Below are 24068 nucleotides of genomic sequence, written 5' to 3'. Positions count from 1 at the left end.
ACCGCAGATCCTGGATCCGAGACTGACTCTGACCCTCCGTCGGCGTTCGCTCTGCTACCTCGACCACGACCGGATGCGCCCCCGCCGCCTCCTCCTGCTTCAGATGTTTAGGTTCCGGTCCCTTTTGGTGTTTGACGCCAAAGAGGGAGAGATATGAGTTGTGAGAGCTAGGGGGAGTTAGAGAGGTAGTAGAGAGTCAGAGTCATTTTGATGTAATATATGTGCTTGCTACTCTCTGTACTAGCTCGATGTTTTTGGCTCACAAACTCGTCATATACTCTCGTTGCGTATGATTGACTGTGTGTATTATGTTTTCACCTTATATTTTATCACCAGTCTTCTAGCTCTTGTTTCATAAATTTAACTTCACTTTTATATGAACAAGAATCTTATGATGTGTATGCGCTCACTCTTATTATTATGGTACGCATTCTTTCTGTCAAAGATTACTGAGTATAACTAACCATTCTTTCTATTGACAGAATCTTCAAAACAAACTACTCTCACAAAACTTGTAGGGTTGTCATCAATCACCAAAAAGGGGGAGATTGAAAGCATCTAGGCCCCTGGTTGGTTTTAGTGATTAATGACAACGTAATATTATATGTGACTAACGTGTGTTTTGTAGAGACAAATGGTAAGTTAGGTCGCATGACAGGTAGTAGTACTACAACGGTGAAAACAATCCCGGAGATAAGAACTCGAAGCGACGGCTAAAACGACAGAACAAAAGGTGAAGGTCTACGGAGTCCGAGTGTCAAGGAGATGTGGACACTCGCGATTTAGTTAGGTCTTTTATTCTCTTTTAGCCGTACTATAAAGAGGGGTTGTCGATGAGTAGTTTGACCAAGAGAGTTCTAGTGTAGTGTTGATGCACAATCACACTCTTATACAGTGCTAGGTGTCACTCTAGAACTCACACACAAGTTAGAGCGAAAACCGATTTGAAAATCAGCTGAAAAACAAGACTTAGTGTTTCTGGCTTTGGGGCACCGGACTGTCCGGTGTGCACCGGACTGTCCGGTGCACCCTCTGCCAGGTGGGGCCAGGCTGGTCCACGGCAGAGTGTTTTCCCTTCGCAGAAACTCGAGAGCGCAGCTTTCAGAGTTGAATTTTAGTGGTGCACCGGACACCGCACCGGACTGTCCGGTGTGCACCGGACAGTGGACTGTTCACTGTCCGGTGCGCCATGAGTCCAACGGCTCTCTGTCAGAACTAGCCGTTGGAAACGACCGTTGGCGCACCGGTGGCGCACCGGTGGCGCACCGGACTGTCCGGTGCGCCATCGCGCAGTGAATTGCCTGTAACGGCTAGTTGGTGGGTGAGGGCTATTTATACCCCCTCCACCCACCATATTCAATGTCTTGCACTCCACATTTATTCCAGCACATTGCTAGAGCATTGCAAGCACCAAAAGCCTAGTGAGGAGATTAGAGAATCATAATCCGCGCTTGTTCCTCATTAGCGCTAGTGAGAGCCACCTAGAGCACACACCACTTGCATTAGGCTTCTCTTGGTCAAGCGAAAGTCTACGGCCTGTTACTCTTGGTGATCGGCATCACCTAGACGGCTTGGTGGCGTTGGGAGCTCGGTGATCACCGTGAAGATCTTGTTGGTGACCCGACTCAAGTTTGTAAGCGGTCTCGAGGGATCCACCGCGCCGGAGTGGCAAAGGATCATCTCGTAGTGAGCACTTGGTTCTTGCGAGGACCAAGGGGGAGCGATACCCTTGCGCGGGTGCTCCAACGAGGACTAGTGGAGAGTGCCGACTCTTCGATACCTCGGGAAAAATTGGAGGAGTCTTCTAAACTTTGCTTTACATTCCGCACTTAATTCAAGCACTTTACATTGTGTATTTGTTTAGCTAGTATTTGAAGTATTATCTTAGCTTTGTTGCATTTCTAGTATTATATTCTTAGTGCTAGTTGTTGGGGTGAAGTTGGGCTCTTGCTTAGCTCTTGCTTAGGTTTTAATTAGTGTTGATTTTTAGAAAAGCCCAATTCACCCCCCCTCTTGGGCATCGTGATCCTTTCAGCATCTTATGGCTAGCCGATTTTGATGTTTCCTTACTTCGGCTTTCACAGGTCATAGCCCGCTGGTGTAAGTGCACTAGCGAAAAGAATTGGGTACCATCTAATTTTTCTTTTAAGTAGGGTCGCAACCCATTGAAAGCTAGCCCTATCAGTTGTTTTTCTGCGACATGAATCTGAAAGCATCGGTTTCTAGTGTCCCGGAATCTCCGGATATAGTCATTAACCGATTCTTCAGGCCCCTGTAGGACTGAAGCTAAGTCAGCCAATTCTAACTCACGTTCTCCTGAGAAGAAGTGTTCATGAAATTTCTGCTCTAATTCTTACCAAGAGTTAATAGAGTTTGGTGGCAAAGCTACGTACCATGCAAATGCAGTATCAGTAAGGGACAACGAGAATAAACGAACGCGGTAGGCTTCCCCATCAGCCAATTCTCCCAAGTGTGCTATGAATTGGCTTATATGTTCATGTGTGCTTTTCCCACCTTCACCAGAAAACTTAGAGAAGTCTGGTATTCTAGTCCCCTGTGGATATGGCACGGTGTCGAATCGGTGGCTATAAGGCTTCCGATACGATTGCCCTGTACCTGACACACTAACACCGAGTTTGTCCCTGAACATCCCGGCTACCTCGTCTCTGATCCTCTCCGCCATATCTGGCGACCATCCATTGAGTTTGTGGGTGGAGATTTCAGGTTGCCTGACGTTACTCTGTCGGCTTTCCTCCCAGGGATGTTTGAGGTGTGTGTTAGGTGTCCTATTAATGTCACCAGCTCCTGCCCTATACCCCTCAGGCTCTCTTGTGGCCGAATAGTATTCAGCCCTATGTCCATGAGGTGGTATGGTATGATTATAATGTGTTGCTGGTGGGGCACCATAATGCTGTTGCGATGAATGCGGGAACTGCGCGTATTGCGTAGCTCTCGGCTCTGCGTATGCATATCCGGACGGTCCGGCGTAAGAGGTTGGATGGTCCGTGACCTGGCCAAATGGTCCGAAGGTATATCCGGATTGTCCAGCAGTATATGGTGCTACATGGGTAGTCTCGTACCCAGACCGTCTGTCATAAAGAATAGGACGGTCCGCGATCGGGCCGAATGGTCCAGGGCTGTACCCGAACGGATCGGCCATATATGGCGCGACTTGGGCAGTCTGCGCATGGACTCGTGTAGAGTTGGATGGTCCAGCGTAATACGTTGGCCGGTTCATGCCATATCCGGACAGTCCGGCGTAAGATGGCGGACGGTCCGCAACATATCCGGACGGTCCGGCGTGATGCACCGGACGGTCCGTGATGGGGCTGATGGTCCGGCCATGTACGGTGCGACCTGAGTGTTTTGTGTGCGGGCCTGCATCTGGTCGGACGGTCCGGCGAAATACGCCGGACGGTCCGCGGTATAACCGGACTGTCTGAGATGATGCTCGGACGGTCTGGTCGCGTCCAGTACCTGCCGCGTGCCTAGTGGTTGCGGCTGTGATGGTGACACAAAAGCGTGCATCGGCATACCATATGATGGTTGGGTCAAGGGTGACCCATTTATAGCCGATGTGTTTGACGTGAGTGGCACTGTATTAGACTCTCGCGATGGAAAGTTAGGAGCAGCTGATTTCTCGTATGCATGTAAATGCATTTTAATAGATTCATCTACATATTGCTTTAACTGATCTCCTCGTTGATCCATGAAAGTCGTAAGAGATAAGTCTAGAGTACTTACAGCGGGACCCTGAAGTGGAGGTAGGAGAGATTCCATATCGATCTTCCCTTGACGGACGATCTTCTGGTGGCGATCTACCGTGAAGTGTGATAAGTACTTGTCCGCCGCCTCCTTGCGCCGTTCGGAGAGTTTATGCAGCAGTTCCGCCTCTTCCTTGTCGCGTTGTTCGTTCCATTGCCGCATCACCTCCTTCTCATCGCGCATTACGAGGTCTTCAAAGGGCCTTTGGTCATCAGCCGGGAGCGCCTCCATGGCCGGCTTGATGATGTTGGTAGTGGAGATCTTGGTGTGATCCTTAGAACCGGCCATTTATGGGCCGATTTTTAGCAGATCTAGACACCTAGTCCCAAGCGGAGTCGCCAAAAAGTATGTTGACACCTTTTTGGAGGCGCCAATCACTCAAAAGAACCAGCGGCGGTGCTCTCTGGCCAGGTGCGGACGGTCCGCGGCACAGAGCCGGACGGTCCGCGGCCTGGCGTGAGGCGGAGGTGCTCTCTGGTCAGACGCGGACGGTCCGCGGCACAGGGCCGGACGGTCCGCGACCTGGCGTGAGGCGGAGGTGCTCTCTGGTCAGACGCGGACGGTCTGCGGCACAGGGCCGGACGGTCCGCGCGTGCGCAGGGGCGGCGGAAGATCGCCGGCGGCGCCTGGATCTCGCTCCCGGGAGGGACCCCGTCGGGGAGGAGAGATCCTAGGAGTTGTCTAGGCTCGGGCAGGCCGACCTAGACTCCTCTAATCGACATAGAGTCGAAGAGAGACAGAGAATTTGGGGATTGGAAGGCTAAACTAGGGCTAAACTAGAAATATACTAGAACTACTCCTAATGCATAAGGTAAAAACGAGTAATAGATTGGATTTGATCGATTGTTTGGGGGTTCAATCGGCCGTAGCCCTTCATCTATATAAAGGGGGAGGTCTGGATCCGTTTCCAACTGTTTTCCGAGTTAATCCCGCGGTTTTAGGTAACAAATCCCGCGAGAAACTAGGAACTCTAACTGACTCTACGCACGCGCGGACCGTCCGCGCCGCCACCGCGGACAGTCCGGACCGTGGACCGTCCGGCCTCGGGGTCGGACCGTCTGCACTGCTCTTTTTAGAGCTCAACACATACATTGTAACATATATATAGAACGTATAGATAAGACAATAGTTTCTTCTCACATCTCTTATACTCCTACCGATCTTTTTTATTTATCGTCGTTTAGTTTAAAAATAAACTAGCGAGCGACAAATATTCGAGAACGGAAGTAGTATCTTCTAAGTGATTATTTTATCACGACTTAATAAAGGGCATTTGACGTACTCTTGCAATAGCAAAGGGTTTTTAACAATAAATCTGTGGCCATCGGCAGATAGCTGCTAGCCACCATCATCAACGACGACTGCTGTCTGTGAGCTTGAACTCTAGCTGTAGTACCTACCATCTTGAGTTGATATGCTACATTACTCTCACTCTCACCGCTGCATGCAAACCACCACTTTAATACTCCATCTACTCATCTTGGTCTCGCGTTACGATTTATTGACCGACGCTTTCCTGCTATTGACAGTTTGAAGCACGCCTTCCACATGGCGCTGCCTCTGCGCCGCTACAATTTCCTTACGCCGAACCGCCTGTCTCTGCTCTGGAACGAGACCAGCGCTTGGAGGTAATCGGCCTCTCCGAAGTCGGGCCACAGCGTGTCCGTGAAGAAGAGCTCCGCGTACGCCGACTGCCACAGCAGGAAGTTGCTCAGCCGCAGTTCGCCGCTGGTTCTGATGACCAGGTCGGGATAAGGGAGCTCGTTGCCGTTGGCGTGGCTCGTCTCGAGCTCACCGGCGAACAGCGACTCGTCGATGTCCTCCGGCTCGAGCAGCTTGTCGCGCACCTTCTGGGCTAGGGTCCGGCACGCCTGCACTATGTCCCTCCGCCCGCTGTAGCTGATTGCCAGTGTCAGGTCGAGCTGCGAGTTGTTCCGCGTGGCCTCCTCGGCTTCTCTCGCGGTCCTCTGAAGAGAAACCGGCAGCCTTGAGGAGTCGCCGATTACGCGTAGCCGAATTCCTTCTCTGTAAAATGTAAAGAGCAAAAAGCTATCCTAGTTGTGAGGTATCCTGCCAGCTCCGTAGTGTGTGTGTGTCCTAATGCATCTGCATCTTATCTGGAATAATGCCAGTACATGGTGTGAGGCTATTAACTGACGGCGCAAATGCATACCTCAAAAATTCAGCTACGCTTTCGCGGATCGCTCGCTCAAACTGCCCCATCAAGAATTCCACCTCCACCTGTGAATTGGCAAAACGAGCCGTCAAGCTCGATCGTCGGTGACAAAAGAAGGCGGCGGCAAGCGTACCTTGGGCCGGCTCCAGTTCTCGTGGGAGAAGGCGAAGGCGGTGAGCGTGCGGACGCCCCAGGCGCGGGAGAGCCGCACCACCTCCTCCAGCGCGCGGCGCCCGGCCTCGTGCCCGGCTGCGGACGGCAGCCCGCGCGCGCGCGCCCACCGCGAGTTCCCGTCCATCACCACAGCCACGTGCCGCGGCAGCGACTCCGCACGCAGCCCGCCCGGTAGGAGCGCAGCGTCGGCCACCGGTGCCGGGGTCGCGCCGGCTCGCGGGCATGGCGATAGGAGCAGCGTCCGGCGGGAAGGGACGAGTGGCTGATTTGTGGCAGCCGGGGAACGGGAGAACAGCATGAGCTCTTCACTTCTCCAGCACCGCAGCTCGAAAATCAACCGCGGCAGTGCTGCTACTGCTATACCCAGTGCGCCGAGCCGAACGACTTGGAGACTTCAGAATACGACGATACGATAAATAAATCTCTACTACTTACTAGGTATATGCCCGTGCGTTGCAACGGTATACAAAATATTCGATAAAATGTCACTGCAGATTATATAAATCAAATATCATATATACTATCGACCTCAAAATCTTACAAATTCTTTGGCAACAACCAATACAAAACTAAACTAAATCATGAAAATTAATAAATGAACTAAATACATGAAATGACTAAACCCAAATCTAGTCTCTCTGAAGTTTATACACATGCAATAGGAAGAGTATCTACAAAGAGGCAATCACCAGGCATCTCTACTCTACACCGTCAGAACTCAAAAGATGATAAAGGGTACATCAAAGGAGTGCCCATTAGGAGCAACCTAGAGAACTGGTTTGTCGCACATATGACGACTCCACACATTATAGAAGAATGGGAATACGTTATCTAAATCTGTATAATCATACATGAGACCACCACGGTTATAAAACCAAATGCGTAAAAAATAATAAAGGGTAATCATGTTTCAAATGAATTGTAGCTCATAAAAAATATTTTTACTATAATATGTAACAGTTAGTTCCTTGAGGCTGGTAAAAATTAAATTAAGTTTGCCTATGTCATTAAGAACATGTATGAATGCCAACTTTAAACTTCTAGCTTTCTAATATCATGTCACAAATTGGTAACTTTCTCCATGGGTTCTAGAAGCTCTCAAGGAGCAACAATTCAGAAGTGAACTGGACGAAAATGCATGGGCTAAGTATAAAAGAAACTAAGAAAATTATTTTAAGCTCATAAAATTGTTTGGTTATAAAGACCCATCACTTATAAGTTTCTTCTCCTAGCGGTGTCGATGAGCGCCATCTCTTCGTTCCTGACGATGTCCATGAGGAACTCCGCCTATGAAATCATGCCATAACTTTAGTTCCTTAATTTCTTTCTCTATCTACAACAAACAAGTGAAATTTTACATCATGTCATTGAAGTCGTCATATTTTCATAGTGAAGACAACCGACATGCTAACTGACATATGCAACATGTGCAGTTAGTTCACTATGGTTACTATGTTTCTTCATGTACAAAGATGTTGGGATGAATACACATGAAAAAGTCACAAGTAGCATATACCTTCTAGATTTGATTGTCCTTTTCTTCCACTAATGCTTCAAGACCAGAATACGAAGCTGGGCATCACAATTCACTCTCCAATCTTGTATCAGGCTACATAAACTTTAATAAAGAAGAAATCGTCTATCTGATATAGTATCAATACACGATTCAAAGTTATTTTGATCCTAAGGGAAAAACGGAACTTGTTGTTAACTGAAAACAGTAAAGTAAAAGCACCTTAAATGCATGTTTGGGGTGGTTATCCAATGCATGATGTAAAAGCACCTTAAATAACCAATATGTATAAATAGGGAACCAAATGGAAGGAAAAAGCTGCCATGGTGAGGGCTAGTTTGAGAATGCTAGAACGACAAAGAGACTACGAGACCTCATAGTGAAGTTTCCTCAGGACCCCCCTAGTACAATCTTTCCTCTCCTAGGATATCCCTCACCTCGCCTGCATGAGAACATACATGCAGATTTGCTATCTATATTGGCTACATGCAAAATAATCAATATAACATGCATGCACACTATTTGATCTCGCTGCCCATACAAAGATCAAAATTGGATGCAGATGCAGGGAGTATCTTATTAGGGAGAAAATTTAAAAGTGACATTCTATGCCAAACATGTCAATAGGATCAGAGCAAACTTACAAATCCAGGTGTCATTGCTGGCTTCCAAGCTGGGAGTTTTTGCTGGGTAAATCTATAGAAAACTGCAAAACAAACAAACTTTTTTTAAAAAACATGGAACTCTAGAACTATAAAGGGACAACATGTTATGAAATTAGGAATATCTTAGTTGATATGACATTTTCCATGTTAAGTAAATTAATTTTCTTGCAGTTTGTTGAAACTGGTTGACACAGGATGGTTAGGAGACGAAACCATTCCTCTGCACTCTGCACTTAAGTCGACTGCACCTATAGATTCAACTGCAAGTGCTCAATGCTTTCAGCACAGATCGCGTAGCTAAAGTCCAAAGAATGCAGTCAACTGGACTGAACAAAAACGAAAGGTTATCAGAACAGATAGTCAAAATACATGACTTGAGACCAAAAGAAATATTTGTTTAGTCCATAAAGTCTGATACCCATACAACATTTTCTGGCTTTGTAGTCTGATACTTAGTGCACTTTATTTTAATCCAAAAATAGAATGTGATGCTCATGACTGTCTTTGATTTGTCCTCTGGTGTAGTACCAATAATATATCAAGTTCATCGGGCACGTGATGGATCCAGCTTTGCCACAAGAAAAGTGGAGGCAAAGAGAAGGGCCTAGTTGTATTCACCTTGATTGCTTCTTTCCAGGTGCTTATACTTATAGACATGATAATATTTGAAACTTCTTTGGACGGATTAAATAATTTATACAAACCCATACCAGTTATGATTCTCATTTTTCAATCCTTTGAACTTGAAAATGCCTCTGCCTTGTTCATGCTGACAATTTTTGAGTTATAAGGTCAATGACTATTTTGAACCTTGTATCTCCCAAAATGCCGCATGAAGTCACTATTACTTTGGTTATATTAAATGGTACTGTTCCAAACTGTTATCAAACTTAAGATTAATTGAAATGGAAACATGAACTGTTGTATAAAATGGCTCCTTGTAGCCCTTGCCCACCTCACTAAAATTTATGTTCATTGAACCCATAGGTTTATGGTATATCTTCATCAGCTACCAATTAATATCATCCTTAGTCTCAATAGTTACCAGACAATATCATTCTTGGTGACTTGGTCTCAGTTTGATTAGTGCAGTTGCTTATGATCCATGGATAAATTGTTGTGGTACAACTGCTAGAATATATACTGCATTACTGCTAGGTTGAATTTTTTAGGACTGCAAAGGTCAGCCTCATGAAATATGCCAGTGTGAATTTGGTCTGACTATCTGTTCAACTGATTCTCTTGCAGAAGGAAGAAGTGGGTTTTGAGCATCAGGCTGCAATCATGACTGATGTTCCTCCGCCAGAACAGACAAGGATTTTTCTCTCTTTCCTTTGATATCCGTGGATGAAAAAACAGATATCTAATAAGCAATCAAATGCAGCTCTCTTTCCTTTGATGTATCTCCTGCTATAGATCGGCTTTGATTTGTGCAACCAAAAAAAGGCAGACAGACAGAGAGCTCGTTCTGCACTTTCTAAAAATTTCTTGCATTCTGTTTCTTCCAGATCTCCAAGATGGTAAAAGGGGTGAACCCATTTAAACACCCTTGACAGTTCCATTCCATATCTATGCTACTTCCTTGAAATTAGAGGACAATTAAGAGCATATACAGTTGGTTAGGAAGAAGAACATTTGCTGCAGATCACTTATGCACGGTGAACTAATACCAAGGAAGTAGCATAGAAAACAACTGGAGCAGAAAATAAAAATAAAACTTGCACTACATCCATTTAACTATAGAAGCACTTTGAGCCAAAGATGATGATAGGCTACCAAGAATGACATCATGCACATACCTGTCTTTGGCTAGGCTGGTTTCGTGGGGGTGATCCACCAAGCGACGGGGGATGAGAGGAGCCTTCACTATAATTTGTTGTCTGCCTCTTCTCATTTAAAAAAAACAAAGTGAGAAGCTAAACCAAATCCTGTTGTACCAATATATGAATGATTACATGACTATACAAATTAAATCTAAGAGAAAAGAAAAATATTATGTGATTGCTAACAATGACATAAGCGATTCAAAGTGCAGGGGCCATTCATAGATAGAAAATATCCACATAATATCCATAATCAGGATACATTAATTGATATATTCTGAAGAAACTCTTATATACAAAAGGGTTAATAATTGGATCACACAAGGTGTTAAACATCGCAAAACACCACTATTGCATCAAATAATAGATATCCATACATTTCTACAGTATCAGAATTGAATCAAAACAAAAATAACAAAGGTTTAAAAGTAAAGATTCCATTGCTTTTGCATTATGTCAAAAACAAGCAAAGGCAGTCTGTCATGTTTCTTTGGCATTGTTCTAAAAGAAAAAGATAACACTAAATTGAGAAGAGCAGACCGAGAGCCCCCGGATTTGAGAAGAGCTCCCAGACCCAGCCCCATGTCGTCACACCGGGAGATCCACCACGGCTCAAAGCAACCTAGCAGCGGGAAACATAGACGTGGAGGTCAGATGGCCACGCACAACCATAGGGCATAACATGGTCACACTTTGCAAGTTATAGGGAATAAACTCAATTATTGCTTGAACAGTGCAGTTTAGATTAATTAAACCAATAGAACACTTGCTTTTTTTGTTTTGGTCACTAAGCAAGAAACAAAACTGAAACATAAACTGGGAAGTCACTATATTATAAGAAAATATTGACATCTTAAGAAACATTCATTGTATATGCTCAAGTGATAAATAGGTGGCAACACAAGACAAGATTATACTCTAGAATAATAGCAGTTTGACAATATGCGTGTCTAGGCGCCACAGGTGATCGATCCAAGCAGTGATCGCCGATGTACCAGTGTTGTGTGTGTTCATGACAATGGACTGAAAGCGGGACTCAGAGTTCCTGGACCAATCAAGCACATTTTTGACAGAACCAGACCGCATAGGAGTGCAAGCCAAAAAAAACCCAACACAAACCCTCACCTCCTGACAACAAACAGCGACCCCTCGACGTCCTTCCAGCTCTGCACGAAACAAACCAATAACCAGAGAATCTGCCATGAGATGATGCTGGATCGGATAATGGTCCAGTAAATGGAGCATGAGGAAGGAAGAATCTATGGCTCACTTGACGTGCGCGGTAGTGTCCACCATGAGATCTTGTTGGATCAGATCGGGGGAAGGGAGAATCTATTGCTCACCCACTGGTTGAGGTCGGTAGGAGCAGAGGATCATGTCACACGGGGGACCGGTGCTCCAAGGCCAGATGGTGGTCGGCGGAGCCCCCTCGCCTCCCGATAGGATGTCGTGTGCCTGCACGTGCGGGGCCGCCGCCAGGAGGGTTCGTGGCTAGGGCGGGGGTGGGGGTGGTTGGGCGAGAGGGAGACACGGGTGTCGCGGCGGGGACCGGTGCTCCAAGGCCAGATGGTGGTCGGCGGAGAGCATCACAACAGGGAGCGAGGCGGTGAGGCGGATGGTTGGGCCGCCGCCAGGAGGGTTCGAGGCTAGGGCGAGGGCGGGGTGGTTGGGCGAGAGGGAGACATGGGTGTCGCGGCGGGGGCATCACGAGCGAGCTGTACCGATTCGCTATCTGGGCCGCACCAAACATCGCTGGAATATGGGTCACATGAAGATTTTAGCCCACAACACCAGCATTGTTTGTGGTGCTTTCTTTACTATTGTGGTTAGTGCCATACCGGCTAGTGAAACAGGTAGAGAACGACTTATAAGTGTTGGTGCAGCCCCAAATGTCAACTTGTTTGTGACTCAATGGCGTTGGTAGAGAACGATTTAGGTAATGTTGATATTTGTTTTGCTTGGCGAGGAAATGGGCCTGCTGGGTTGCATGCGTTGGGAGGGCGCGAGAGGGAGCAGAGCTACGCCTTGGTGGGGCCCACGGCATGGGAGGCAGGGCGCGAGAGGGAGCAGAGCTGCGCCTTGGTGGGGCCCGCGGCGTGGGAGGCAGAACCGTGCACCACTCTGGGTGTGTACGTCTACACTATCGTCTTATATAGTAGTAGAGATTAAGGCTCTAAGAGTAGTCTGCCATTCCCATGTTCTGCCATTTTCGTCATGAAACCCATTCCCATTTGCACACTCCACACACATTCCTCTCGTGAAAACCCATTCCCATCTGCACACTCAACACACGCCCTGCACATGTGGGCCCACGTGACAGCCTCTGTCTCTTTTTTCCCGTCGCGGCTAGGCTAAACCCATTCCCATCGTGCAAACCCATTCCCATCGTGCAAACCCATTCTCATGTTCTGCACACCGCATGCCCTACCATATGGGCCCACGTGTGACAGTTATTTTTTCGTTGCAGCTCCGTGTCCTCTCGCGCAAAAAATGTTAGGAGTAGAGACCGTCAAGTGCACTTAACCAGAATTACTTTCTCCGAAGCAGCACAGCTTATAAGCCGGTACCACAATTGTTGGCTGGCCAGTATGGTACTAAAATTTGCAAGTCATGGTCACGTGTTATTTGGTGCAGCTTGGTCGGCGTGGGCTATGTTATTTGGTGCGGCCCATGTCGAATGCCCAGCACGCCTCTGGCCCTGGCCCAGCCTAGAGTTCGAGTCTTTCTCTGCCGCTCTCCCTGCCTAGCGGCCCCCTCCATCTCTCCCTGCAAGCGGCCCCTCGCATCGGTCTCCCGAGAGGCCGAGACGCAGCATCGCCTTCCTCCTTGCAACCGCCGCACCATCTTCGGTCCACGCCCGCACGCTCCACCTCCATCCATTCTCTGGATGTCCCATGGAAATTCCAAATGCTAGAGCGGTTCTCCGTGTGAGATGCCCGAGGTGCCACTGCGTTCTCGAGGAGGCCGGCGCCCCTGTGTACCAGTGCGGTGGATGCGGTGCTAGCCTTCAAGGTAAACTCATGTCGTCCCACTCCGATTCATTTAGATGCTTGCTCGTATCAACACCCCCCGGCCCGTGTGCAGATGGGTCACCGGTGGAGAAGCTCCCCCTCCCCTCAAATCATGAATCTGTGCTCCGTCTCCTCCTCCATCGCGAAGCCGCCGTGGGTTGGAACTTGGAACCAACCAGATCACACGAACCAAACCACCGCCTCCTCCCCCGAGCGAAGCCTCACCGCCGGCGCCCTTGGCGACACGCTACTGGATGATGTCGCTGCCCGTGCAGTCACGCGGCGCCGCCACCATAGCTCCCTGTGGTCGCACCTTCAGGACTCCATCTTCCACCACTCCTTCGACACCCCGCTCTACCGCGTAAGCGATCCCCTCCCCCTCTCTTTCACCCACCAGAATTTAATATCGCGTAGCCTCACTGTCCGCGTAGTTCAACGTCCCAGAACTCCGAGTCGACACCCTCGACTCGCTCCTTGCCCTTAGTGACGACCTCGTCAAGGTTCGCCGCACTCGCTTCCCGCTCTTCGCTCTCCTGCTGGCCCAGGCACTAGGCTCTGGTTCTGTGTCATCGTGTGTTTGTCTGTATACCCACAGTCCAATGCTATCGTGTAGGGTGTGTCGCACAAGATTTGAAGGCAGATCAAGGACCTCAAGCACGCCGAAGGTGTCGAGAGCAGGACCCTCACCGTCGACGGCGTCCCCGCCGACACCGTCAAGCACAATGAAATGCAAGGTGCACAGTCCATGAGGAACAATACTGAGAGGCACAATTCTGCATTTCAATTTGTTATATTGATAGGACTTGATCGTCTTGCTTGATAACATAGATAATATAGTAGTACAAGTTATTACTGTTGGACCCTGATTGTTGCCTCTGCAGGTAAAGCCAACAGAGTTCAATATTTACAATAATCTGATGTGTCCAGGGTTTGCAAGACAAGATTAACCAGCTCCAAGATTAAGATAGTTGCCATCGATCTTGCAACAATTTTTACTTGAGCAGAGCGGATAAGAAGCGGCTTGGGGTATTGATATTTATTTTTCTGTCTTGCTTAATCTATTTTTTCAACTAATTTCAAAACAGTTAGTGCTTTTGCATCTCATCACAGGTCCTGAATACTTCCTTTGTCAAAGCTTTCACTTATATATATATAGTTGGATTTTATCATTAGTTCAGCAACTCATAGCAAAAGTAGTAATCTGATGGCATGTGTGCGAATCTTCAAATTGTGCAGACGATTGGTATTGCTTGGCTTCCAAATGAATTTTCATTTATGAAGCTTATCCTCTCTAAATCTGGAGATCTATTTTGTAAAAAGTAGTAATCTGAACACCTTTTTGGACTGTCTTATAAGTGGCTTCTATATTTCACTGCACATTTCAGCAAATGGAACCAGCGAAACAGATAAAGGTCATGAAAGGATTCTAGAAACGATCAACACAGTTGGACATGACGGTAATAACATTGACACTGCTGATTTTTGTTTATGTTACTTGAAAGTTTAAAGATCTCTTGTGTCATATAATTTATGCTATAGACATGAATCAACTAGACAATGTAAAACATTAAAGGCACTATAAAACATAATGAGCACTATGTATCAGGTTTTGATCCAGAGTAGAAATTGATCACTATGCAACTTCAAAATATAAGCTTAAATCCGATGAGATGCATGACTTCAGAGGAATTTTCATGTAGTTTGGCAGAGAATAAGGTCTCACAAATGCATTATATTTATGTTTGGCCCAATGAAGCAGCCCATTGAACTGCTCTGTTTACCTTTATTATGAGCCTGGTATATATTTCTCGAAGACCTCTTGTACTTTTCTTTGCTTATATGACTCTTCAGTCATCATTGCTGTCATGAGAGAGTTATTGTGTTCTGAAAATGAAGAGTGATGTGACTAGGATATATCCAAATGTCTCTCTCTCCCTTACCAGAGATTTAGGACTCTGGTAATTATTTTATGAAACCATACGCAATATGCCTTACTACCATGATGACTTTCTTTATCCCTTTGGGTTTCTCTCTGAAATTATGTCCTGGTTGTGAAACAAGAAAATGCAGACATACCGTTTCTTGTTACTACTAGCACCAGCTGGTATGTTCTTTCAAAAAAAAAGTGGTACATGGTTTTACTCTGAAAAGTGAGCTGCACAATCATTATTGTAAATAGGACATATAGAAGAGAACGAAAAACAGCTCTGAAATTCACCAGCTTTCAGAATGCACAACTATGTACTGGAACATGCATTTCCATCTCTACTTATACTCTGTCTATTTGTTGTAGTTTGCACTTGTTGCGCCAGGATGGGGATCTGGGTTTTTCAGGGCGTGTTTGGATCACCGCCGCTGGCACCACGCCACACCACACTTCGCGCGCCGCAGTTGTGGCGGCCGAATCGGCCGCGGCACCTTAGGCGGGGTGTGGCGCTGGATGTCAGCGTCCAAACAGGCCCTCAGTCAGTCATTGATGTGCACCATTTTGATGCCATAAGTGATTTGTTTATGTCTTCCATCATAGTACTGTAAATCTGATTCTTAGAATTCAGTCATATATCAGTCATCATGGCCTCATATGTTCTCACTCAAACAAAAACGGAAGCCATTTAGGAGCAACAGTAAGAACCATTACAATTGGTTCATTATGTAGTACTTGAAATCCACGATTTCTATTATGAAAAAATACAGCCAAATTTGAGTTAATGATGATTCAGACCACCTTGGTTGAGGTAATGATGTTTCTTCCAAAAGATTTGTTTATCACATTGGATGGGTTTTATGGTAGTGCCAACTGCCCACATATATAAAAAAACTGGGAAATAATGCTAAAGGTTTCCAACTTTAGGTGCAAAGGGAATTTCCAGAAAAATTGGGAATGTCATCAATAATAACCAAACAATACTTATAACTAGAGATGCTAGAAACATGCGAGGTCCATAGTTCACCATGTATTAAGCCAAATTTATGTTGAGGCACCATGAGAGCTAGATGATAGAAAAGGTAAACGAGTATGGCGACCCAATTGATAGACATAACAGGGTGTGCATGAAATAGATGTGGAGCGTCAACCCCAATATGACGAAGACGGTGATGCCAAAGTGTGATGGAGGTAGCGAGGAGAGCATGTGGTGGTGCTGACAGCGTAGAGATATGAGCTATTGCACCCGAGGATCATGTTCCCGATGTGAAGGTCTTTCACATAAAGGATAAAGGTCTCAACTAAACTATTATTGTCGATTGTAAAGTGATGAACATAGATAAGGTTTTAATGATACATTGGGTGACAACAAAAACGTGACAAAGCATGAGAGGACCATGGTCGGTAGGAATAATTATGTAGCCTAACAAAGAAATAGGGATCATGATATGCAACTTCAATATTTGCAGCTTGCTACTGTGCAAAACTATAATATGCAATAGCATGTTGTTGATCTTTTCTGAGGGATCAGAGTGCAATACCAAATCTAGGACTGTATGCCAAAAGAATGTGTTGTATGCTTATAGCTGTCTCGCATTGAAATGTGTCCGTTTCTATTCAGCTTGAGATGATGTCTGATGCTATTGATGAAACACTTGACAAAGATGAGGCAGAGGAGGAAACAGAAGAGCTTACAAACCAGGTTAGCTAGCTCATGATCCTATAACTCAGTACCTCATGTGTTAGCTAGCTCATCAGGATATAAGTTGACGGAACCTGGTCTAGGCAGAGTTGTTTGCATGTTTTTGTGCATTACACATACTAGCCATTGCATCTCCTATTTGTTTCTTTAATGGGAAGTGGACTGAAGTTATGTCTGATGATGCTCAGTGAAGTAAATTCAGTTCTTCTGCTATTTTGATTTGCTTTTACATGTGTTTCAGTTACAACCCGCTACTACATTTGTCTGATGATGCTCAGACCAGATTGGGAGTAATTTTGCTTGATCATGTGCATAATGCATGATTGGAGTTGGTGCAAATGTATATCTTCAGTCAGCTTGTACTGCTTGCTCACAGACTTCCTTCTTGTCCTTATTCACAGCTGTCGAAGTGTCATAATTCCTAAATATGCTATTTCTTAATATATTGATTGTTCTATCTCTATCTTTTATTTTCTCTTTCAAGGACTGAAGTAATACGTTAAGTGGATCTGTTCCACATGCTCCTGATAACCTATCCAATCTTACATCATTACAAGTGTTATTATTTGGGAAAATCCATCTAATTGTTCAATCACCATCTCATGTGTTCAATAACCTAATTCTTTCTCTCTCTTTTTTAATCAGGCATTGTTATACAGGCTATCTGGGGATTACAATCCTTTGCATTTAGACCCAGATATTGCACAGCTTGCTGGGTATGCCTCATCAGAATGCTATTCTATCATTGTATTTATAGTCATATTTGACATCGAGGAAGTATTTGGGGTAGATGTTGGACTGAGAAGCCTCTCAGTTTCAAGCTTTCAGCCTCTTCTTTCTTAGCACTTATCCAAGTTAAGCATTTGTAGGAATGTAGATAATCTCAGAACCAGGTAACTAATTACCTAAAAGTATTACATGTGCTATTGTTCTGGTTGGCTGGAACTTGGGGAGGTGTGCAGAGGTGGTGGTGAGTTCGCTGTTCATTTTTCTGTAGGTCAAAGGGCCGTTGGGGCTGGATTTTGCCATCGCAACACTGAACTACTGGGTGCACAAGGGCATTGCCTTCATCTGCGAGATCAGGTTTTCTTTCCTCTCCTGTTTTGATCTGTCATGGTTCAACGTGGTAGAAGCGGTAGAACTGAGTGCTTGCCCGTTCGGTCAGATTTGATCAAACACATCTAATTTGGTCTCGGCCTCTTGAAGTAGTATAGTGGCACAAATTTCATGCCCCTTTTGCTCCTATACTTTTTCATGAAAATGTGGCTTGATTATGTCAGAGTGGTTCTCTTCTTATCCAGTGCTTTCTATTCTAGACGAGATTATTGCTTTATTAAATAATTGTCGAGGTGTTGTCGTTGTCGAGGTGTTGTTTTCAAGTGCTTCCTCATAAGGAGGTTAGTGAGTACAAGAAGTCCATCACTGACTGCTCGAAGGTATTATGTTGTCATGTAGACGTGCTGATTGGTCTAAAAGTACACTTGTTTGTCGTTTATGTAATTGACATATTCTTGGAGTGATCGTGTTCCAACTTGCACCATGGAAGATTTTAATGTTTGTAATAGATGAAATAGTTTGCCAGAAATCTGGTTTTCATACATGTAAAATTTATTGATTGCTTCGTGTTTCTTGATTTTGTAGCTAGCTGTTTACGCACATCTTTTCCTTCCACATCGTGATCCGAGTCGTGGAGATTTTGAAGATCTTAGACATCGCCGGCGAGCGAAGCCTCATCGACAACTTTGTCTGAAGCTAACACGAGTGCATTCAAGGTACACATATCATACACTGTCAATTAATTTTAGGTGTCTACTTAAGGATGATGGCAAAGGTGTCAGAGAGCCACTTGATGAAGTGGTCTGCGTAAGATTGCAATGGGCTCACGGTACCCATTCAGTCTATCTCTATTATACTCTCTAGCATTATACCCATTCAGTCTATCTCTATTATACCCATTCAGTATGTCCCTATCATACTCTCTAGCATTATCCTATATGGTCAGCAAGTCTGCTCACCCTTTTTCCTTGCTTTTACTCATGAGGTATATTCGCTTACCGTCTGAACCTTTCTGCTGTTTGTTTTCATGTCATCGAAGCTTAACGATTTGTTCTTGGTACAGAATGAGATGAGCTCGAAATGCTACAAAGTCTTCCTGGTAATGTTGGAATTGTTAGGTTGTAGGTATCATTGTACCTGTTCTTCCCCTTCAGTTACCATTAACCCATGAATCTGATTACTTGTATATTTTCTGTTACCATTACCTGTTGTCAACATTTGAGATTCTAGATGATGGTACCACACTACTCTGCTTGGCCCATCTTTTTCAGGTATGTTTGTAGTTCTTTGTTAAAACATTATTTTTCCCTCTCCTTTATAATGAATCATCGATACTAGCTTCATGTAAGCCAGCACAGTGTGGCAGCGCCAATGGCCGAGATTAGGACGTGCTCTTAGTTAATTTTAGGTGTGCTTTGTCATAAATCAAGGCTTGGAAGGGAGCTTTCTATGATTTTTTTGTCCGTTTGTTCCTCATCCTTTCATCGTTTAGTCACATGTTCTTTCCTTTCATTTTGATTATGAAGCTACAAAATATTTAGTAATGTCACACCGCTCTATGATGATCTATAGACTCATAATGTTCTTGGAAATCTGAAGGTGCTTTTCCTTGTTAATCCCTACTACTCTATATGTTCCTATTGTGGGCGTCCACAACCTTCACCATGCCTCAGCCAACCCCACGCGCGGTGCCTCCATCCCGCCATCACCGGCCAACTATGCGCGCCGCCTACATCCCACCATCATTGGCCTTCCCCAAGCGCCGACCTTGCACCAAGATGTCCGCAGTACAAAGTTCAACAACTCCGCAGACAACAACTATAATCATCACAGGAGTTGCTCAAATCACATGTTTTGGTCACTGATTCATGCTATTAGTAAAACAGAAACTGCATTACCAGGTGCCAAAATATGTCTGTTAAAACTGCAGTACAAAGTTCATTTAAATCCAAGATACATACTGTTTAAGTCTGCAAAACTATGCATCAGTAATTTAAACAGTACAAAGTTCATTTAAACAAAAATCTGATTCACTTCACCCAAAAGATAGTAATAGCAGCAGCTATCAGTAAAACAAAAACAGTAAACGGCCAGGTGCCAAAATATGTCTGTAAATACTGCAGTACAAAGTTCATTTAAATAAAAATCATTTTATCTCAGATTTTTTTTGTGTTGTAATAAACCTTTTGGGTGAACTCAACTGGGCATCTGGTCGTGTATCAACAAACAGTAAATAAACATTTTATCAGATATATTTAAACAAAAACAGTGGTTGGATGCATCAGTAATTTAAACAGTCCAAAGTTTATTTAAACAAAAACTGTAGTACAAAGTTCACCCACATTTAGTCTGACAAAATCAAGAACAAAGTTCTCGCACCTTTTGGGAAACAGTCGTTGGATGCATACTGGTGCTTTGGATAAGGTATTTTATTTTTACTAAATATTACTACTAACAATAATCCGATACAAAGCTCTTGTAAATAAAAAATTGGTAAACGGAAACTGTAACGATCCACCACTCTGTTCATGGAGTCATTACTCATTAGCTCAAGTATGAACCTCCATGTTTGATTCTTGTACAAAAATTGGTGAAAGAAATCCATGTGCACCTTGTGACTGAACAAAAGGTTTTGTTCATGGAGTCATTACTCATTAGCTCAAGTATGAACCTCCATGTTGTTACATACCGTGAAACAACATTGCTATTTGATGAGATGCACTCTGCAGCTGCCAATAAGCAACGGGTTGGTCACTATGCAATTGTATTATTTCAGTTACTGTACTTATATACTAAGTTGATAATGTGTAATTATGTATCTTCCCATGACATGTAAAACCATTTGAATCAGGCCACAGTGGACAATGTTGAACGTGACTGCACATCAATTTTCTTTTTGCCAAATAATTTAATAGTCATTAGTGCAGAAAGATGCGATATTATTTTGTAGTGGTTTGATCAGATTTGCAGTAGCTGTTTTATTCCCATGTGCTGTCACACCAACTATATATAATGATGTTTTGCTATTTGTATATTTCTCTATCCAGGTTGCAGTTGTTGTAGCTCATGAATTAGCTCATCAATGGTTTGGAAATTTTGTCACAATGGAATGGTGGACACATATGTGGCTTAATGAGGGCTTTGCGACTTGGGTAATAAATTAGAACAAAATTAAGTAATTGCAAAGATCTATATAATTTATGTTGTTCATATAATATTTTTCTTTCCATTGCAGGTGTCTTACTTAGCTGCAGATCAGTTCTTTCCTGAATGGAATGTTTGGACTCAGTTTCTAGAGGAATCTACAATAGGTTTCAAGTTGGATGCTCTTGCAGGTTCACATCCAATTGAGGTAACAAAATTTTTTGTTACTTTGCAATGTTATGACCATATCTGTGCTCTGTGGGAATTTACAGATGTATATATTACATTCTTAGTGAATTTGGATGTTCGGTGCATTGATGTGAGTGTTGATAGCTTCCCTAATTTTACCAGTCCTAAAAATAAATATGATATGATTGGCTTTACATTCATTTATTTAGTGGCAAAACATAGGTGGATAGCTCAATTGAGACTGAAGTTGGGACTTGGGATACACGCATCCCAGTTTATGTTTTATGAATGTTTTGAGTTGTTCTACTTCCTGGTGTGGTGGTACCTGCAAGCCTATTAATTAGAATATGATTAACAAAATTTTGTTTGTTCTATATTAGCAAAATTATTGATTAGAATATGATTAAAGTAGTGTGATGATGAAAAATGATATGTGGTTGTATAATGGCCAGTTTAATGCTATTATGCAAGCTGAATATTTTTTGGGGCCTGTAACATATTCTAATCAGTCAACTTGTTTGTGGCTCAATGGCGTTGGTAGAGAATGATTTAGGTAATGTAGATATTTGTTTTGCTTGGCGAGGAAATGGGCCTGCTGTTTTCTTACGGATACTTGACATTTAATCCTTTATCTTCTCAGACAGCAAGCTTGCCAAACATTCAGGAGGAGAGTTCTAGCTCTGGTCAAAAGCATGGATTCAGTTGTCAAAAGAGTCCCTTGGCAGTACTTATAACTAAAACTGTGTATAAAAGGAATTAGAGGAAAATGTGAAGGAGAAACTCTCCCATTTTTGCCATGTTCCGGTAGGGAAACATTTTAATTCAAAGCTTCATATGATGTAGACACTTCACTCCAGGATGTTATTTCTTCATTGTTTTTTTGCAGGCAGCAAATATTATCACTTTGTATGATGTTTCCAATATCTGGCGCATTCCTTTGTTGCTACATGTAAGTCACATCTGTTTTCTTTGGTCTGAGTCATTTTTGGTTTGGTATTCACATTCTCTGTTAAAACGTCATTTGTGCCCTGCAGGAACAAAAGGCTCATGAGGCTATTCTTAAAGTTCTGAATCTGGAAAGGACGGACAAAAGGCTCATGAGGCTTTGATTCATTATTTTTCAATGTTTACAAATTATTAAATAATTTTCTCCTGTTTGTGTGGTTCAAACTAAACATTTTTTACATTGTTAGAATATGACCATTATTGAGTCCCTTGGCAGTACTTATAACTGAAACTGTGTATAAAAGGAATTAGAGGAAAATGTGAAGGAGAGACTCCCAGTTTTGCCATCAACATGTGTTCCTCTCTTTTACAGTTAACTTTGTTCAGCTAGGCCTCTCTCTTTTTCCCTGCATACACTTTTCTTTTTCTTTTCCCTTGTCTGTGTCCACTAAAGTTATATAATTTTCAGCCTACACTTTGTGGTTCTGTTTTCTTCCTTGATATCGATAATTGTACAACACATAAACTGCATTTCCAATTTTTCCCTTTTAGATATTAAATTTCTTTCAACTCTTTTGGAGATATGGAACTTCAGTCTCTTGTAGCTTGTGCCTGTTTCGGTTATAGATAAAACATCAACATGTGTTCACGATTAAGTGTTCTTTGTAGGCTAAATGCATACAGCTTGTTTGAGGTGAGAGTATCTGGTGATGGAAATTGTCAGGTACACCAACTCATGCCCATTCTATTTCAGTATTTCTTTGATACAACAACAACAATAATAAAGCCTTATTGTCCTAAGCAACTTATCAGGCTCATTCTATTTGAGAACAAAATCAAATAAAACATTTCCTATCGAAAAAAGAATAGATGAAGTATTCAGAAACATAATTTTCTAACCATTGGTCTAATATTTTTTTCATTCCTGAGAGGCCTGCATGCTTATATGTGCTGTTTTTCTCTTTTTGCAGCTCAAGAAATGTAACTCCTTATATGAAGGTTACATTCCAATGAAATATAAACATTATTGCAAGAAAATGAAGAAGTATGGATATTACTATATTAACTTTGCCGCTTCAATAATAGAAGTCCCTGAATTTGTGATTTTTCTGACTATTGTATTATTGAAAATAATCTTTTCCAGGTATGGTGAATGGGGTGACCATGTCACGCTACAAGCAACTGCTGACAAGGTTATTCACTTTTTATGCTATGTTTCTAACATCATTTGCTCTACTGAAGTTTCATGCAGCCTATGTTTCTTTCGTCATTTCTTTTTCTGCATCGTTGAAACTGATCGACGGTAGTGCGTCTTTCTGATGGTCAGAGACTCAGGATCAGTTCTCCAAGTACTCCTGCACTTGGAACCATCAACAAAGAGTCAAAGAGTAAAGATGTTATTCTACGATGGCGTGTTTCATACATTATTTATCTTTATGTTATGTTTTGTTGTAGATTTTTAATTGTTATTTTCTATTTTAGTATTGCATTGTATGGTTGTTTCCTTGAAACCACATTCACACTCATCTCTATAGCAATGAACGGACACTTTGTTATATCTTTTAAGTATGTAAACATCCAATATGAGTGATGCTAGCAAGAATATAGAATAACAATTAGTGTTTTTACATATCTATGGATTTTATCATATTGATTCCGTAGCAACGCACGGGCATATACCTAGTACTACATAAACAAGCAACGCTACCAACAACCATAGGGAAGACAATGCGTCAATTCCTATTTAAAGACCGCCACGCGCCTTTCAACAACAACCAAAAAAAGACTACCACATAATTAAATGCCACGTATTCACTGTTCAAGATATTTAAGGACATCAACCAGCAACCACACATGTTAGTATGTTACGCCTGAAAAATCATACAGTATGCAGCTAACAGTTCACATCTTACACTAATTGACATGGTCCTTGAAACTCCTGGAGCCTTGAATACGCAAATTTTACAAGGACAGTGCAAAC

The 24068-nt window shown here is 43.5% G+C and overlaps 2 protein-coding genes across 4 annotated transcripts; one reads left to right on the top strand and one right to left on the bottom strand.

Moving 5' to 3' along the window:
- Positions 1-5009: 5009 nt before the first annotated feature.
- Positions 5010-6543, bottom strand: LOC100284572 (undecaprenyl pyrophosphate synthetase). 2 transcript variants are annotated; one of them, XM_008656843.3, is made up of 3 exons: positions 6075-6543; positions 5939-6006; positions 5010-5814 (listed from the first exon to the last, which is right to left on the bottom strand). In XM_008656843.3, the coding sequence occupies exons 1-3, from the start codon at positions 6411-6413 to the stop codon at positions 5334-5336; spliced, it is 888 nt and encodes a 295-aa protein (XP_008655065.1). In that variant the 5' UTR covers positions 6414-6543; the 3' UTR covers positions 5010-5333. The 2 variants fall into 2 exon arrangements, with proteins under 2 accessions (XP_008655065.1, NP_001150939.2); NM_001157467.2 differs by having other exon boundaries at positions 5010-5790; positions 6075-6502.
- A 13943-nt stretch (positions 6544-20486) lies between these two features.
- On the top strand, positions 20487-22249 carry LOC103636465 (aminopeptidase M1-A). Of its 2 annotated transcripts, XR_002264331.1 has the most exons (6): positions 20487-20555; positions 20857-20961; positions 21045-21161; positions 21783-21946; positions 22029-22091; positions 22177-22249. XR_002264331.1 is itself a non-coding variant. In XM_008658815.1 (5 exons), exons 1-4 carry the CDS (start codon positions 20526-20528, stop codon positions 21900-21902), a joined length of 372 nt encoding a protein of 123 aa, XP_008657037.1. In that variant the 5' UTR covers positions 20493-20525; the 3' UTR covers positions 21903-21946; positions 22029-22092. The 2 variants fall into 2 exon arrangements, 1 of the variants encoding a protein (XP_008657037.1); XM_008658815.1 differs by lacking the exon at positions 22177-22249 and having other exon boundaries at positions 20493-20555; positions 22029-22092.
- Positions 22250-24068: the final 1819 nt, after the last annotated feature.

The sequence above is a fragment of the Zea mays genome, chromosome 8 (genome assembly GCF_902167145.1).
Source record: "Zea mays cultivar B73 chromosome 8, Zm-B73-REFERENCE-NAM-5.0, whole genome shotgun sequence".
Classification (NCBI taxonomy): Eukaryota; Viridiplantae; Streptophyta; class Magnoliopsida; order Poales; family Poaceae; genus Zea; species Zea mays.
Note: the sequence above shows the minus strand (reverse complement) of the source record. Positions and strands in the feature narration are given on the sequence as shown.